The sequence below is a fragment of the Protobothrops mucrosquamatus genome, unplaced genomic scaffold (assembly GCF_001527695.2).
Source record: "Protobothrops mucrosquamatus isolate PMUCROS unplaced genomic scaffold, P.Mucros_1.0 scaffold3409, whole genome shotgun sequence".
NCBI classification, from domain to species: domain Eukaryota; kingdom Metazoa; phylum Chordata; class Lepidosauria; order Squamata; family Viperidae; genus Protobothrops; species Protobothrops mucrosquamatus.
This window is the reverse complement of record NW_015389390.1, coordinates 26,032-42,896: the sequence shown is the minus strand read 5'-3', so window position 1 is coordinate 42,896 and position 16,865 is coordinate 26,032. Positions and strand designations below refer to the sequence as shown.

Sequence of the window (16,865 nt, the reverse complement as noted above, 5' to 3'; positions counted from 1 at the left end):
CGAAGTTGACCAATCAGGCTTTCGGGTTGTTGTTTTTTTTTTGTGAGGACGGAAAGAGCCCATGGGAAAACCCATATCGGTTAGTTCAACAGAGGAAAAGGTGGCGCCCCCCAGCTTCTTGTAGGTCCGATTAGATCCCTTCCTGTAGTTTCCCAGACGTGATGGCGTTCAGGAGGTTGACTCTGCCGCTGAGCAGGGCGGCCAAGACATTCCGGGAAGCCGAGCACGGTAGACAGTCTTCAAAATTCAGATTTTTAATGGAGAAGCATGGGTCTTTAATATGACATTCAGAAAGGCGGAGAAGGAAACTGAACGGTTAAGCCAGCGAGAGGTTTTCTCTTTTCTAACTCTTTTTGCATGGGTCTTTTTTTTGGTACAGTAACGTTATTTTTTTGAGGTTGAATCCGAACAGCGGATTCTAAACCTGCCCTCTCGGAAGCAGATCCCTTTCAAAATCTGCGCAAGCATGCAGCTCCTGCGATTACCAAAATATTTTGACAAGCGGCCATCCTTAGCCTTTTGCTCTCCGGATGGTTTTTAATTTGAATTACAGGCAAAATGCTGAATAAAATTATGATAGTTGTATTTTGGAGAGCATTCAGTTGTTTTGCTGTAGGTGGTGGGGATTATACTGTACTACAGCCAATCTAGAAATAAACATTTTGCAGTTAAACATTTAAGGGACATCTTTGCAGCCTTTCTAAACCACAAATTAGAAACAATGATGTGCCAGGTATTCTTTAATGAATGGGAATATAAAATAAGATTCAGCTTGCTTAAATTAACAATATTAAGCATTTTTATCTGTTTTCCTTATTCCCATTTCACCATCAGTCTCTGACTCTAGTACATTTTCATTTATATATTATACTGATAACCTTTTGGGTGTACATGGTTGTTTTCTAGGTCCTTTAAGCATACGTTTGTTTTTCTTTATTTTCTTGCAGGAGTTAAATTTAATTCTTCTGTTCCCAATTCCATACCTCTTCCTGATGAAGTGGATACAAAAGAAAATGAGATTGTTGCTCCTGAGTTCACAAATAGGAACCCACATAATTTAGAAAGATTGGCTATAGCAAGAAAGGATCTAGGTTGGAAAACCTCATGGCCAAAACGGGATTATTGGTACAGGTAAATTAGAAAAATGCAAAATAACCAATAATATAGAACTTCACATTACTTGTGAAGAATTAATTCTTTTTATTAAATATTTCCTCTATTCTGAAGAATGTAATTATGTTGTCAGTGATATTGATGTTGTTGGTCTCTCAATCTTAGTATTCATATGAATCTGCAGGAATTCCATTTTGCTTTTTGATTTCAAATCCCAATATTGATATTTGAGATTTTTTGACTACTAGTTATAGATTCTCCTCCTCCTCCTCCATCATCATCATCATCATCATCATCATCATCATCATCATCATCATCATCATCATCATCATTATTTTAAATTTAATATTGGGCCCAATGCCCAGTGATTCTGGATGGTTTACAAGTAATTTAAAACATGAAGAGGACAATAATAAAAACAAATGAGAGGGTAAAGATGGTAGAATAACAAAGAAGCTGGAAACAAAAGCAAACAACCCAGGATAAAAAGAGGCTTCAATCCTTTTACCAAAGGTTTGGATGAAGAGCCTGGTCCCTTGGAAACACCAGCAGGATGGGGACCATTCAAATCTCGGGTAATCTCAGAGAACAGGTGCTGTGACAAAGAAGGATCACTTCCAGAGTATTAATGGATGGCATTGTTTAACTGAAGGACTTGGAGCATGCCAACCCTGCCAAATTGAATCGGCTGGGTAGATACTATGGGAGACAGATGAACCCTCAAGTAAACAGGGCCTATGTAGGGCTTTATAGGTAACGAATAGCACTTGAATCGTACCTGGAAGCAAACTGGCCACCAATGCAGCTCATGAAGCAGAGGTATTATGTGGGCATACTGAGATATACTCATCATTGTTTGGATAACTACATTTCATTAATTGAAGCTTCTGGATGATCTTCAGCGGCACCTCCATATAGAGCGTATTGCAGTAATCAAGCCATGAGATGATCAGGGCATGAGTGAGAGTCTGAAGAGCTATTGTATGCTATTCCTCTATCGATTTGCATTATATAGTTCCCTACTCTTTTCTGCCTATTGACAGCAATGCCTTGTGTGAACATGGCAAGTTATAGAGCAACTCATATAGGAAGCTAATATACTGTATTTTTAATTCACTGGGCACTTCTGCATTTGTTTTATGGTTCTCTATACCTGTGGTCTACGGACCCCTGGGAGGACTGCGATGTCATCACAGAGGGTCCACAAAGGCTTGAAATGTTATGATTTAAATCTTGAGTTAAGTCTTGGGGGACCATGGCCATGATCCGTGGCAACAAAAGGTATTTAAAGGGGGTCCATGGTGAAGAAAAGGTTGAGAACCACTGTTATAGTGCAAAACATACAATATTTTCACAGCCTGTGGCACCTGCCATAGCATGGAATGTGGTGTAGTATAGGTAGTCCTCGACTTACAACCACAATTGAACCCAAAATTTCTGTTGCTAAGTGACAAATTTGTTAAGTGAGTTTTGCCCCATTTTACGACCTTTCTTGCCATATTTGTTAAGTGAATTATTGCAGCTGTTAAGTTAGTAACATAGTTGTTAAGTGAATCTGGCTTCCCCATTGACTTTGCTTGCCAGAAGGTCGGAAAAGGTGACTGCATGACCCTGGGACACTGCAACTGTCATAAATATGAACCAGTTGCCAAGCATCCAAATTTTGATCACGTGACTATGGGGATGCTGCACTGGTTGTAAGTATGAAAAATGTTCGTAAGTCACTTTTTCAGTACCGTTGTAATTTTGAATGGTCACTAAACAAACTGTTGTATGTTGAGGACTACCTGTATTCCTGTTCCATTATAGTGTGCATTTGTAGACATACTTCAAGACTATACATACAGTAGTTTGTTTAAAGTAAATTTGCTGGTACTTGAGATTACATACGGCCTGTAATAGTTCACTTGTTATTTCAGCCATAGTGTTTTGAAGTTATAGTTATTTTCTTGAATCTTTTAAATTCTGTTTCTGATTATGCCCTCTCTGTGGATTCACTAATAGGATATCTATGGTTGGAAAATATAGTTTAGGGAAAAGATTATTGCACTAAAAATGTTTTTAAAAAAGGTTTGTTGTTTTTGGGGGATCTACAAGAGCAAAGAGACTTGGAGCTCACTTGAGTATCTACCATGACAGAGGTTTCTGCAGGAAATCCTTTACTTAGTGGCACTTCCCATTTATTCTAGAGGAATGATTATTTTCATTGGTGCAGCATATATGCATGCATGTATGCATCCATTTGTAATGGTTTTTGTGCCATTCAGTTGCCAAAAAATTTAAATAGTTTACATCCATCAACACATGGAATTAAAATCAATAAAACAAAACGAGCACGTATTCTAGAATTTAACATTTGATATGCAACCTGCAAGGGATAGATTAGTATTCAAATCCCTCAAATGTTATGTTGGAAAGCCATATATGTTTGATTCTATGAAAGCCCAATAGGAGGGTTGTGGTCCAGGTATCCAGAGACAGGCTGTTTCACATAAAGGAGGCCATCGTTGAGAAAACTCAACTATGGGGACTGTGCAAATTGCATTTTCTCAGAGATGAACCTTTCATTCAAGGTAACATAGTACACATCCTAATACAGACTTTTTCCATTTATAATCCATGTTTGAAAAGTAAGAACGAAATTATACAAATAATCCGAGATGTGTAGAATTTCAAGTATGAGACATAAGATTTACAAGTACAGAACTATAGGAATTTTGTTATTGCGGGTGAATTTCTCTCATAGAAAACATTTTGTTTTTCATATCAAACAATCCAGGTTACGATTTGAAAAAACCCAAAAACATGTGGAAGGCTACATTGAACATTGCAGCGGTCATATTGTAATCTCTGCTTCCACTCGCGAGTGGGCTATTAAGAAGCATCTTTATAAAACAACCGGTGTGGCAGCATGTGAGAATGTGGGGCGTGTATTAGCACAACGTTGTCTCGAAGCTGGAATCAACTTTGTGGATGACAAGGCTACAATTCCATGGGAAAAACATGGCGAAGGGGCAAGTTGATTTTGTTTTTCTTACTTTGGTTGCTACTTATCCTACATTTTATGTTCTTGACAAACAATATTGTACCGCTTACTTATAGTATGGTGTATGGCCAAAGCATTTACATAAAAATGTAAATATCAATGAATGTTTTATGTCAGAGTTGGCATGTACTCTTAACATGAAATTGTATTATTTGGGAGAAGGGAATTTAAGAGAACTGTAATATACTGTGAATGCTGAAAGTACTAATAGAACTGAGGAAATTAACAGTTATGTCTTTCTTTTTAAATGAAAATAGCTGAAACGTTTCAAACAGGCTATGACTGAAGGTGGTGTTGAACTGACAGAACTTGAAAGAATTTATAATAAATATGGTGACAAGCTGCCCAAAGAAGTACAGCCTCAGAATCCTGCAGTTCCATCCTTGGAGGACAATCAATCACACACTGCTCTTAATACATAATACTGTTTAATCTTTTTATATTAAATAAAAATCCAACAGATGTACAACTGATGATGACAGTTTTTTGTTCGCTTTCTTGTTAATTGTTCTCATAAAATATTTATTATAACAGCATAAAACAATAACCTGCTATAGTGGTTCCCTAGCCAATGTATCTATATTGTCTCTTTTTTTAAAAAAAAACAGCCAATATTGTTATTTCTCTTCAACAATAAATGATAGGTCTGGTGTGCATTCACCTGCACTAACAATAGGCTCTATTATTTCCTTTTGCTTTTTAAAATAAATCACTCGACTGCGATGATTTCTTTTAATGGTAGAAACAGTTGTTTTGTTGCAAATATGTATATATCAGATTTGACAGTGTTTAAAACTTTTGTTGGGCCACAAAAGTGATTAATATATTATGATCTACTTAATGGAAAACATTGGAAGCTGGTGTTCCAAAATTCATTCTGGACCTTCAGCCACATGGGATTAATTAAATTTTAGCAGAGTCGTACTGGAAGCTTCTTAATGGGTTTCATCTCTGTAATAGAAACTTGATTAGGATTATAAATGTGCTTGCTCTGCAATATCTTCATTTGTCTCTTTTCTAGCAAACCTCATAAACAAAGGGTAAGAGATACTTGGCATAAAGAAAAGAGGTTTTATTTGTATTATCCCACAACACCAAAATACTTTTCTCTTGCTCTTTAGGAAAAAAAACCCCCTCATTTGCCTAGATCGGTCATCATTTTTTTTTTCCCCCCCCCAAAGAAATTTTATTATTTTCCATCAAAAAAACCCAATCATAACATAAGTAAACACAATAACAAATAAGAGCCCCCCACCCCCCCCGGACTTTCCAAACCTAATCCCAGGATAATATTCATATAAAAGTAAACAAATACTAATATCTCTAACTCCACAAAATATCTTGATCTACATGAAAAGATAGAAAGAGTAAAAAAATCTAAAAACCTAAATTATATTCTACCACTCTATGCTTCTTTTGAATATAAACAATCCATCTTCTCCATATTGATAAAAATTGTTCATTCGAANAAACAATAAAGCATCAAATTTATTTCTTTTGCATCTAAATCTTGCACAATACCTAAAAGAAACAACTGTGGGAGAAAAATAATCCTTCTTTTAAAAATTTGCTGTAAGTTCCACCACAATTGTATCCAAAAGGCCTTGATAACCTTGCAAGTCCACCACATATGAAAAAAAGTTGCATCTGGATGTCCACACCTCCAACCCTAGATCGGTCATCATTGTTACCATGGCTTTCTGGTCTACTAGAAGATACCATTTGAGAGGCCTTGATCATTCCTGCAACTAGAGAAGTCGATTAAAGAAAACAAAATACATATGATTTTAACTCATTCTCAATGATTGTGTGGACACAATATATTCAGCAAGATACTGCATTAAGCCAAGGAAGTGCAGTTTTTATTTATTTTTATTTATTATTGAGAATGAGGTAAAATCATATGTATTTTGTTTTCTTTCAGTAAGGTACTTAAAACAGCCCTAAGAGTACAAAAGGGGGAAAAAACCTGCAGGTATACATTAACGGTCCAGAGTCGCTGGGAGTCTTGTGGCATATAAATTTAATCATTAGTAAGCTCAGTCTTATTGCATAAATGCTATCGAACTCAGAAGCAAAAACAACCCCTATTTATATAACCGTGTTAATTTCTGAATAGCAGATCTGCACTTTAGCCAATAATCGTTTAACTGTAAAAAAAAAAGAGTGGTTCCTCAGCCCCTTATAATCATCGACGGAGACTAAGCACCTTAATCCTACCCCAAAGGTTGCTGTGCTAGAAACGGCTTCTCAACCTTGGCCACTTTAAGACTTGTGGACTTCAATTCCCAGAATTCGTCAGCCAGCAAAGCTGGCTGAGGAATTCTGGGAGTTGAAGTCCACTAGTCTTAAAGTTGCCAAGGTTGAGAACCCCTGCTAGAGGAATAACGAAAAGCACCAAAGACCGGATTCAGACAATCATTTCTAGCGATCGAGGAACGCAGATGCTCAGGGAAAGTCTTTAAAATGCCGAGCGAGGGAGGAGGGCGGACTAGCAAGTGAGGCAGGTCCCGCCCCCTTTAGCCTCCCAGGAGAAGCGGGTAGGAGTTGGCGTGCCCCGCGGAGAGAAAGCAGCGAGGGCGGGATGGATGTGGGGGCCGCACAGTTTCCAGGAATGTTGCCTCGGTTAGAGGAGCTTATCCTTGGCTGCGACTTTGTTGGTGAGGCAGGGGCGTGATATGGAAGGCGAACCTTCCCCATCTTTATAGGTTAACTGCGAAAGAGGACATGCCCTGTTGATCACGCACGTCCACCCTCATGGGTGCTAACTCTGGTCTCAACTGGTCAGTGTTTCTTAACCTTGACAATTTTAAGGCATGTGGACTTCAACTCCCAGAATTCCACAGCCAGCATTGCTGGCTGTGGAATTCTGGGAGTTGAAGTCCACATGCCTTAAAATTGTCAAGGTTGAGAAACACTGTCAGCTATACGAATGACGCGTGCCTCCTTAAACTTTGGGAGGTGTTTTAAATGGAGAAAGCTGTTATTGACACCCCCCCCCCCCAAAATTGCTGGATCTATTTCAGGGGCTTACCAGGATCTGCTTACTGTAGATGGAGGACTGGATCACTGATTGGATTCCCACTTGGTCAGTGGTGGGATTCAGCCGGTTCGCACCACTTTGGCAGAACCGGTAGCTAATTTTTGGTTGCCCAGGCCCAGAATGGACGTTCGGAAGTGGCATCCACACAGAGAACTAGTTGTTCACATATTTGAATCCTACCACTGCAACTTGGCCCTTTGATTCGACAGCTGGTTATGGAGACAAAAGATGATATATGGAATGGAAAATAAAATACCCAGCCAGCCAGTGTAATTTATACACCATGATTTTGTAAATCATACAGCCGTGGCTTGTTAAATAGCTGATGGAGCTGATGATCACAATCATGATCTCAACTTAACTTTACAGGGTTGTGGTAAGAAGGCTATAAGGAGAGGATTGTATGCGAGTGTGATGGGTTTTATGAAAATAGGTATCCATATGTTGGTATAGATTATGCCTTCTGATTTTGGAAAGGTCATAATTTATTATTCTCGAGAAATCATTGCAGAGCTCTTTTATTTCCATCCTAGCCAATGCGGGATTTTGAGAGTTGTAGCAAGATCAGTACAGTATTTCTCTAACAGTATTTTAAGCATTTAATTCTAAGAAAGCTTCCAGGATTATGCTAAATATTTACAGTGATATTTTGTGCAAGAGGAGCAAAAACACTGCCTTGTTTCATAGTTTTAAATAAGTTTTTCCCCAGGGCAAATGTATTTCTCCAAATTTGTAAAGTTTGCACTTAGTATTCCCCAGTAAAATTCTTTAGTCATGTTTTTTCCATAGTGTGATTATTTGAAGAACTCGGATCTGGCACCCTTACTTCTCTATGGCATTCCATATCTGAATCTTATACTTTATAGTAGAAGTATTGCTAATATTTAAAATTGACTTATAAAGACATAGTATCAACACTTAGCACTAGCAAATAAGTGAACACAAGAATTTGGTCAAACTGATATAAAGCACATTAAAGAGTATATTAAATGCATTACTATAGAATATGATAGGTGAGAAGATACTGCAGATGATGGACAAAAATCTGTGTGGTGCATTAAAATATTTATAATTGAAAGCACTTTACTGAACATTCATAAATGTTTACATCTCTCGAGTTTGCAAAAATCAGATCTAAATTACTTCATAATTTGGAACAAGTTAGAAGGCTGCTATAGTAGTGGGTAATCCTTTGGCTTTTTACTTCCTCCTAGTACCTTTCTTTCAACTTCACTTGGATTTCATACTCTCAGAGTGATGAGAAAGTTATTGAAATGGGGGAAGCTAAAAAATCTTATGCTTTCAAAAACTAGGATTGCAGCTGTAAGCATCTTGCACAATAGATCATGAAGAAATCCCCGAATCCCTGTTTTAAAGTTTAGGAGCATGTTAACTACTACATCTATATATTTTCAACTCATTATTCAATATGAATTATTACGAATAGCATAAAAACCTACATGTGTAAGATTGAGATATATGAATTAAATAAAACTTTGTATCCATCCTGTAATAATAGTGAAAGGCACATGTTCTGTCTTTTGCAGGCCTTGATATGGAATTCACAGGTTTGTATTCTGACAGGCAGCCTAGGTAAGCTTGTTGAAATAAATATATTTTCTAGTGATGTCCCCATAGAAGTTAGGAACATGATGAACAACATGGAAATCCTTCATATCTTTCTTTTCCCCAGTCTCTTTGATTTACCTGCTGAGTGGTATCGGAAAGCCAGACAGAGTGTTCAGCGGTTTACAGTGAATCAACTTGGTGAGCTCTTCTAGTTTCCAAAAGATAGGTTTTATGATAGCTTAAAATGTCGCAGTCAAAATTTAGAAATAGTATCTGAAACAAAATCCCTTTCAAGGTCACCTTAATTTCTCAAAACTTTTTTTTTGTTTTTATCCTAAAAGAATACATATTATATACATTTCCTCTTTCTCAAATGTATTAAAGAAACTCAGAGGAAAATTTTGCTATCTACAGTATAAGAGTGTATGAATGAGCAAGCAATTCCTGTGAAGGCTCATGGTAGACAAACCAACCCCCCATCCACCCAAGATGTTGATTCACAAATCTCTTACACATAAGACCAACACATTTGCTCCCAAATAGAACATATATGATGATATATACTAGTGGTGGTGAACCTATGGCACCGGTGCCAGAGGCGGCACTCAGAGCCCTCTCTGTGGGCACGCACACCGTCGCCCCAGTCCTAGGCCTTCAGCTGGGTTTTATAAAACCTTTTCGCTTTAGGCCTCTGCCGCCCTGTGCAAAAAAAAAAAAGGTTCAATCAATCAGTCAATTTCAACTTCTTGCAGGAAAAAAAAAGATCTTGCAAAGTTGGAATTGATTGATTGAACTTTTTAGTCCCACCCAGTCTGCCGTTACCACCGCAGCCACACCCAGCCAATGGGCCACACCCAGCCAATGGCCACACCCACCCGGCACCCGACAATGCATACGTGGGTTTGGGGTTGCAGTTTGGGCACTCGGTCTCTAAAAGGTTCGCCATCACTGATATATACAAAGGGGACTGATCCACAATCCATCCCTGAAGATGCTAGTTAACATAGAAGTTGGAAAAACAAAAACAAAGGAGACCCTGTGATCAGCATATTGCTGCACGTGCAACTGCATTTTTTCTTCTTTTAGGTTTGTCCATATTTTGCAAGGGGATGTCAAATGAGTAAGTAAATTGTTTTATTGTCAATTATATTTACCTGATGATAACTGTCGGGTCTTCCCTGCCAGTTAGTTAGCCTTAATTATTTTGATTAATTTTTATAGGTATATCGTGCATTCATATAACTTCTTCCTATTCCCTGCCATATTTGGCCAAATGGATTCTGAGTTCTCCTGCAAAGCATCTAGTATTCAGTTCCTGTCTCATTATGGCTTTGACTATAACAAGGTATATTTTATGTTATTTAATAGAGTAGAAAAGAGTTTAAATAGGAAAAAAACTATATTTGGATTTTGCCCTTAAAATGCTATTGAAATGCAGTATAATAAAATATATTTTCAACATTTAATTTCCACTTGAATGATATAGATCAGACATGTCAAACTCGCGTCGTCATTGTATCGGGACAGTTTTGCCATTGCCGGCAATGGGGTGGGTGCGGCTTCCGGATGACGCGTCTGGCCCATGGGCTGGCAGTTTGACACCCCTGATATAGATAGTTAATTTTTATCACTGTCAGTATCTGAGGGCCCCTTGAATTGCTTCATTCTTTATGGGAGAGGAGAGCTCTTGTCTCAGGAGGGAGAAGATCCAGCATTTGATCAAGACTCCTCAGTAGGGTTTGTAACTGGCCAGTTTCCCAGAAAGATGTCTGGAAGTTGAGTTATGGCAACTGGACTTCTTTTTTGGTTTGAAGTATTTCACTGCTTATTCAAGTAGCTTCTTCAAACTGAAGAAGCTATTTGGATAAGCAATGAAACGTTTCAAACTAAAAAAGAAAAGTCCATTTGTCATGAAACTACCTAGATGACTGAAAATCTTCCATCAACATTTTCCCCCAAAAGACCATGGTGAATGTAGGGTAGAGGTAGTAAGGAATGGAAAGGTTAGCATAGTAGGTAAAAGATTTTAAGGATTCTAAGTCTACTAATTGTATATCATTCTAACTAAGTAGAATAATTTAGACCAGCCTTTTTGATAAATATATACAGTTTTATGCTGTTGTGATCTATTGTGAAAATGGTTTCTTCCTCTACCCTTTTTGTCAATCCACAGCTTGCAACACTTTAGTTTATCAGATTACTTGACCATAGGATGAACTGTGCTTATCAACACAGTACCAGTGGTTGATAAATAGTTCATTTTTTGTTTTTTTAATCTTGAATTTTTAATGAATACCTTATGATTGAATATATGAATATGTCCATGTAGTTATTCGAAGCCAAGCTAAGAGAACCTTTACTTTTGTTGACTTACCCCAGTACATGATTTTCTTTTAAGTCAGGAGAAATCTTGATGCCTGAATTCCATATTATGTAGCACTGTTTATTTGCCTTTAGTTTCTTAAAGATGGAATCCCTTATATGAATGAAACACAAGAGAAGAAACTTCAGCATCTGTTATCTGGTAATTGGATGGTCCAAAGGTAAACCTCTTCCACACTATGGTTTCTATACTAATGTTGGTTTTTTTTTTCTCCTGTGCTTCTTTATGCACTTAAGTAATTGGAGTGACAGGATTCTGTTCTTAGAACAGTGGCTGTCAACCAATGGCACTTTACAAGAACCGAAATTCAGAAATAGTCTAAGTGAGACTTGTGAATGATTAACATGAGGCCTCTAAACATACAGAAATCCTTCTTTGAAAAAGTTTTGTTTATATTGTATGAGATGCAGGTTCTTTGGTAGAATTATTGGTGGGCCTTAAGATAAATTAAAAAGCAGTTCCCTAATAAATAAAAGACCCATGGCCTTAATTTCAGACACTCTCTCCTCACAGTCTTCTTTAATTGTCCTCCATTCTTCCTGAATTTTTGTCTGTGTTCCTTCTCACATGTCTGTGGCCATTTTGCTTCTCTAGTCTTGTGAGCTGTTATCCTTTATGTAACTTCAAATTCACAGCATCTGTTCTTCTCATCTTCAGTATATGTTTTATGCTGCATTAGGCAGCTCACTACTCATATATTTCCCACTCGTTATCTACATGCTACCTGCTCTGTCCTCCTTTTTGTTATAATTTTGCTAGAGGTGGATTCAGTCTTCTCCATGGCAGATACATAGCATTTTTATTAATTGTTTACTTCAAGAAAAGTAATCGGGCTACTAATAAAGATTGTGAAGCATTTGTGAAGGCATTTTGTTGTATGAACATTAGTATCTAGCTTACCATTCTATCTGACCACTAAATGTATGGCCATTATAGGGCATAATTTGTTATTTGTTTGACTTCTAGAAAGCATCTTACTGAGAAGCTGGGCTTTTCTAGGGGTTTACTGTTGATAAATAGAGTTAATTTTCTGAGAAGCTGAAGGTACAGGAAAGGCTGAGTTGGAGAATAATATCATTCAATTTTCTTACTCTGTTTACTGTAGTTTTGATAAAGACAAAGTGAAAAAAGTGATTGATCAAGTAACTTGTTGGATATCCTCAGCAGAAGAGGAAGATTCTGTGGTTCTGCAGGATGTATATGGTATGAATTAATTAAGATCCTTTCATTTTTTAAAATTCTTTATTGGTGCCTTGAAAAACTTTTTTATATTGTTATTTTATATTGTTCTTTTAGGGAGCAGTATTCAATTTAAAGGGGATAATTATAGTTTCAAACCATTTGAACGATATTTAATAAAGACTTTTGCAGATTGATTTGCTTTATGGTATGCCTTGCAAAGATAATCTTCTTATAACTTAACTCCCCAATCAAATTCAAATTTATCATTATAATTCTTGATAGCATCTTTATAGTTCTTCTTCCACCACCTGTCTTTCAGCAACTGCCTCAGCTGGCTTCCTATCCCAACTCTAGACTGTGAGACAAATGTATTTCAGAGATAAAAATTAAAAAGTTTTAAATTTTTTAATTTATTTTTATTAATTTATTATATTCATTAAAAATTAATTTAATTTATATCTGCAAAGCCACTTTGTGGCCATAGAGCATGCAAATGGGCTAAAGGATTCAGTCCTTCCCCCATACAGCCCATTAGGAATTAGACCATAAGAGAGAAACAAAATCTATCTTATTTTTTTAAAGGAAGGAAAGATAAAATGTAAACATAATTTAAAGTTAAATATTTTTTTTAAAAAAATTAGAAATTTAGGAAAACAAAAAACATCCCGAACAGAAATAGAATATTCTGGGTAGACCACAAGTTGATTCTGGTCTGGAATAAGCAAAGAGAATACTCTACAGCAAGGATACTCTACACAGTGTTTCTCAACCTTGACAATTTTAAGGCATGTGGACTTCAACTCCCAGAATTCCACAGCCAGCAATGCTGGCTGTGGAATTCTGGGAGTTGAAGTCCACATGCCTTAAAATTATCAAGGTTGAGAAACACTGCACGGCAAACAATTTGGTCTCGGGACCTCTTTGCATTCTTAAAAATGATTGAGGAGCCTAGAGAGCTTTGGTTTATTTGCGTTAGATCTATCAATATTTACTGTGTTAGAAATTAAACCTGAGAATCTTAAATTATTTATTTACCTATTTGACTTTGCAGACCACCTGAAAGGTCTTGAAAGGATCTTGGGAGATCCCCAGTGATCCTCAGACCACTTTGAGAAGTACTAGCCTGGAGAAAGCAAAGATTTATTTTGGACATGCCTTCAGAATGCATAAATATAGGAATTATTTTAAGTGGTAGAGAGAAATAAAAAATGTTCAGACTTTAGCACAACACAGGAATATAAGCCAAGAATGTGGTATAGATTCCTGGCTAATGATAATAATAATATTAAAGTTGGAAGGGACCTTGGAGGTCATCGAGTCCAACCCCCTGCTCAAGCAGGAAGGAAACCCTACACCATTTCGAACAAATGGCTGTCCAGTCTCTTCTTAAAAACTTCCAGTGTTGGAGCATTCACCGCTTCTGGAGGCAGGTTGTTCCATTGGTTAATTGTTCTAATTGTCAGGAAGTTTCTCCTTGGTTCTATTAACCATTTCTACAGAAACAAAATCCCTTTTTATCTTGAATTCTCTTTTTCTTTGCTTTCAAATTTGAAATAGGCTGTGGGGGAATGGCAAACTCTCTCTTCCTTCCCAGCCTTGATTCAGAGACTTTTCTGATATTTTATTCATTTCTCTTTCAAAACTCAAAATTATTTTTTTCCTCTCCAGGTTGGTGGTGGTGGGTGATTGTCTTAATGTGCATGACAGAATTTTTCTCTTTCATGGGTGTGCATATTGGTAGCGTGGTATGAGAGACTCTATTACAGGGAGCTATAGCTATTAATATGTGTATAATATAAGGACTTGATAGGTAGATAAAAATGCCAACTCTAAACATCTGGCTAGCTATGCAACCAACCATAAGAATTACAAAGCACAAAGACCTGCAAATAGAAGTAGAGCAACTATGGCAAAAGAAAACAAAAATATTCAATAGTAATAGGCACCTTGGGTGCAATCCCAAAACATCTGGAGCTCCACTTTAACACCATTGGCATTGACAAAATCGCCATCAGTCAATTGCAAAAGGCAGCTTTACTTGGAACAGCTTACGAATGTATCTGTGATGATACCTTTAACACCTTCAAACAACAATATTGGCCTATCCCAGGGCCTTGGGAAGGACTCAGTGGGGTGAATAAAAATGCCAGATCCAATCTAAACACTTGGTTGATTGTGCGACCAATCATAATAATAATATACTGAACAAAGAATAAGAAAATTTGTATGAATCTCATTTCTATTGGTATGAGTCTTTCTTATGTTCTTATTTGTGTTTCTCATGTTCTGTTAACATTTTTCTTTGGTGTTTTCTTATCTCTCAGTTGTATGACTGTGATCCGTTTCTCACTAAAATGCTTTAATGCAAGGCTGAAAAACCTTTTTAGTCATAGAAAAACACGTCGTAATTATACTATTTTCAACTTTCCATTATGCTATTTATACTTTGTCTTACAGGCTTTCAAGTGATTGAACTACAGCTCATTCTAAGAAAAGCTTTTCCAGATATTTGGACTATTCCTTTGGAAGATGAAAAAGTGAGTTTAATATTGTAGGATATTGAGGTAAGATTGATATATGTATTAATATCCTCAAAATCAATCTGTTCCTGCCATTGAACAGGTTTCCATGTTTGTAACATTGAGATTTCTGACCAACGTTTAGCTGGGATTATACAAAACAAAAGTAATTGTTAAATTAGGCTTGACGTATCACTGGGCACAGAACAAAATTGGCTTGTGATGTAGCCCTGGAAATTACATAAATTACTTCTCTATTAGCGGCTTATGCTATATGTAAGGCATGGGCATACATGGAGTTACATTTAGATTCTGCCTAATTGTTAAGGAACAATAAGGAAATGTCCACTTACGAATAATTCTAGAAATTGTATTAGGAGTGGTTTTTTTTAAAATAACAAATATTATGGAATGTTAAATGAATAAGTGTTTATGGAAAATTAAGTGAAAATACCAAATATTGAAACAATCAACTATTTGAAATATACAAGAATAATAAAGGGAGTGATTGTCCTAAGAGAAAATTTGCAGTATAACTTTATAAAGAGTTTTTGGGACCCATGTCATTGGACAAATGGCACTTGATTTAACCCTGATATCAATTAGCATGAAATGAAAACAGATAAGTAGAACAGGGAAAGAAAAGGATTGAAGAAGAGTAGAAAGTAATGGAATTTGCCATGGAGGTATTGTTTTCACATAACAGACAAATGTGTGTTTTGAAAATTAAAAAGGCTGAGTGTATTAAACATTTACCCAGGCAGATGTAATGAAAGAATGAGTTACTGACAGCTACTGTTCTTATTTCTTAGTTGATGGTGAAAAAGATGAATCCACAATACCGTTGGGTCCTGGAAAACACTGCTTTTGATCCATGTCAAAGAGAACAAATTCTTTTTTCCGCAAGGGGCTTCACCAATATTTTTCAGACACTTGTGAGAGCTAAGAAGGTAAAGCCCAGTTTTCTGTTACAAAGTTCATTCATGATATAAACCTGAGATATTGAATATTTATTATTTATTTGTCGCCTATCACGCCCTGGGGATACTCTAGATGGCTTACAACAATAAAAAGGAAGAAATGAAATGAGTGACAACAAAACAGAAATAATAGAACAATAAAATAAACAATGAAAAAGAAAACAGTGAGCAACAAAGATGATTAGGGGACTGGAGGCTAAAACATATAAGGAACGGTTGCTGGAATTGGGTATGTCTAGTTTAACGAAGAGAAGGATGAGGGGGGACATGATAGCAGTGTTCCAATATCTCAGGGGCTGCCACAAAGAAGAGCGAGTCAAGCTATTCTCCAAGGCGCCTGATGGCAGAACGAGAAGCAACGGATGGAAATTGATCAAGGAGAGAAGCAACTTAGAACTAAGGAGAAACTTCCTGACAGTTAGAACAATTAACCAATGGAACAACCTGCCTCCAGAAGCGGTGAATGCTCCAACACTGGAAGTTTTTAAGAAGAGACTGGACAGCCATTTGTCTGAAATGGTGTAGAGTTCCTGCCTGAGCAGGGGGTTGGACTCGATGACCTCCAAGGTCCCAACTTTATTATTATTATTATTATTAAGGTGGAGTCTGCCATTAATCCAGCAGCTAGCTCCAGCCTGGAACTCCCCCATTGGGTTTCCAGGCCACCTGGCAGAGCCAGGCTCTTATGGAAGGATAGGCGGGTGGGATCAGAACTTATCCTAGAAGGTAGGATGTTCCAAAGGGTGGGTCCCCCAGCAGAGAAGGCTGTTCTTCTGGATCCTGATAGTCGGAGTTCTTTGACTGATGGGATCCAATAGGCCTTCTCTGCCAGCATGAGTAGGATGCGTTTGTCCTATATTTACATATGTAGGACACATACATTCCACACGATTTAGAATAATCTTGAAATCTTGTTTGTGAAATCGCTAGATCCCATGTTTTGGTTGTGGAAATTAATTTTCAGTTTGAATATATTGTTAAAATGCCACATTCTCCAGCGATGGTGTTTCTACAATATGCAAAATTATTG

At 37.1% G+C, this 16,865-nt stretch overlaps 2 protein-coding genes across 2 annotated transcripts in view; both read left to right on the top strand.

Annotated features, from left to right (window-relative positions):
* Positions 1-102: 102 nt before the first annotated feature.
* MRPL18 (mitochondrial ribosomal protein L18) lies at positions 103-4,832 on the top strand. Its single transcript, XM_015826963.1, has 4 exons — positions 103-228; positions 948-1,131; positions 3,893-4,127; positions 4,417-4,832. Exons 1-4 carry the CDS (start codon positions 162-164, stop codon positions 4,579-4,581), a joined length of 651 nt encoding a protein of 216 aa, XP_015682449.1. The 5' UTR covers positions 103-161; the 3' UTR covers positions 4,582-4,832.
* Positions 4,833-6,743: 1,911 nt separating this feature from the next.
* The window catches only part of PNLDC1 (PARN like, ribonuclease domain containing 1), a 29,098-nt gene continuing 18,976 nt past the window's right edge, over positions 6,744-16,865 (top strand). Inside the window, exons 1-9 of the mRNA XM_029286350.1 lie at positions 6,744-6,819; positions 8,750-8,795; positions 8,896-8,969; positions 9,858-9,891; positions 9,993-10,116; positions 11,229-11,314; positions 12,260-12,357; positions 14,794-14,873; positions 15,668-15,805. Of these exons, the coding sequence (XP_029142183.1) occupies positions 6,744-6,819; positions 8,750-8,795; positions 8,896-8,969; positions 9,858-9,891; positions 9,993-10,116; positions 11,229-11,314; positions 12,260-12,357; positions 14,794-14,873; positions 15,668-15,805 (756 nt within the window). The remainder of the gene's footprint in view (positions 6,820-8,749; positions 8,796-8,895; positions 8,970-9,857; positions 9,892-9,992; positions 10,117-11,228; positions 11,315-12,259; positions 12,358-14,793; positions 14,874-15,667; positions 15,806-16,865) is intronic.

Excerpts from the sequence above, each read along its gene's own strand:
- MRPL18 (XM_015826963.1), top strand. The coding sequence starts at position 162 with ATGGCGTTCAGGAGGTTGACTCTGCCGCTGAGCAGGGCGGCCAAGACA. Across the intron at positions 229-947 it reads ATTCCGGGAAGCCGAGCACG|GAGTTAAATTTAATTCTTCT; the intron begins GTAGACAGTCTT and ends ATTTTCTTGCAG. Across the intron at positions 1,132-3,892 it reads AAACGGGATTATTGGTACAG|GTTACGATTTGAAAAAACCC; the intron begins GTAAATTAGAAA and ends CAAACAATCCAG.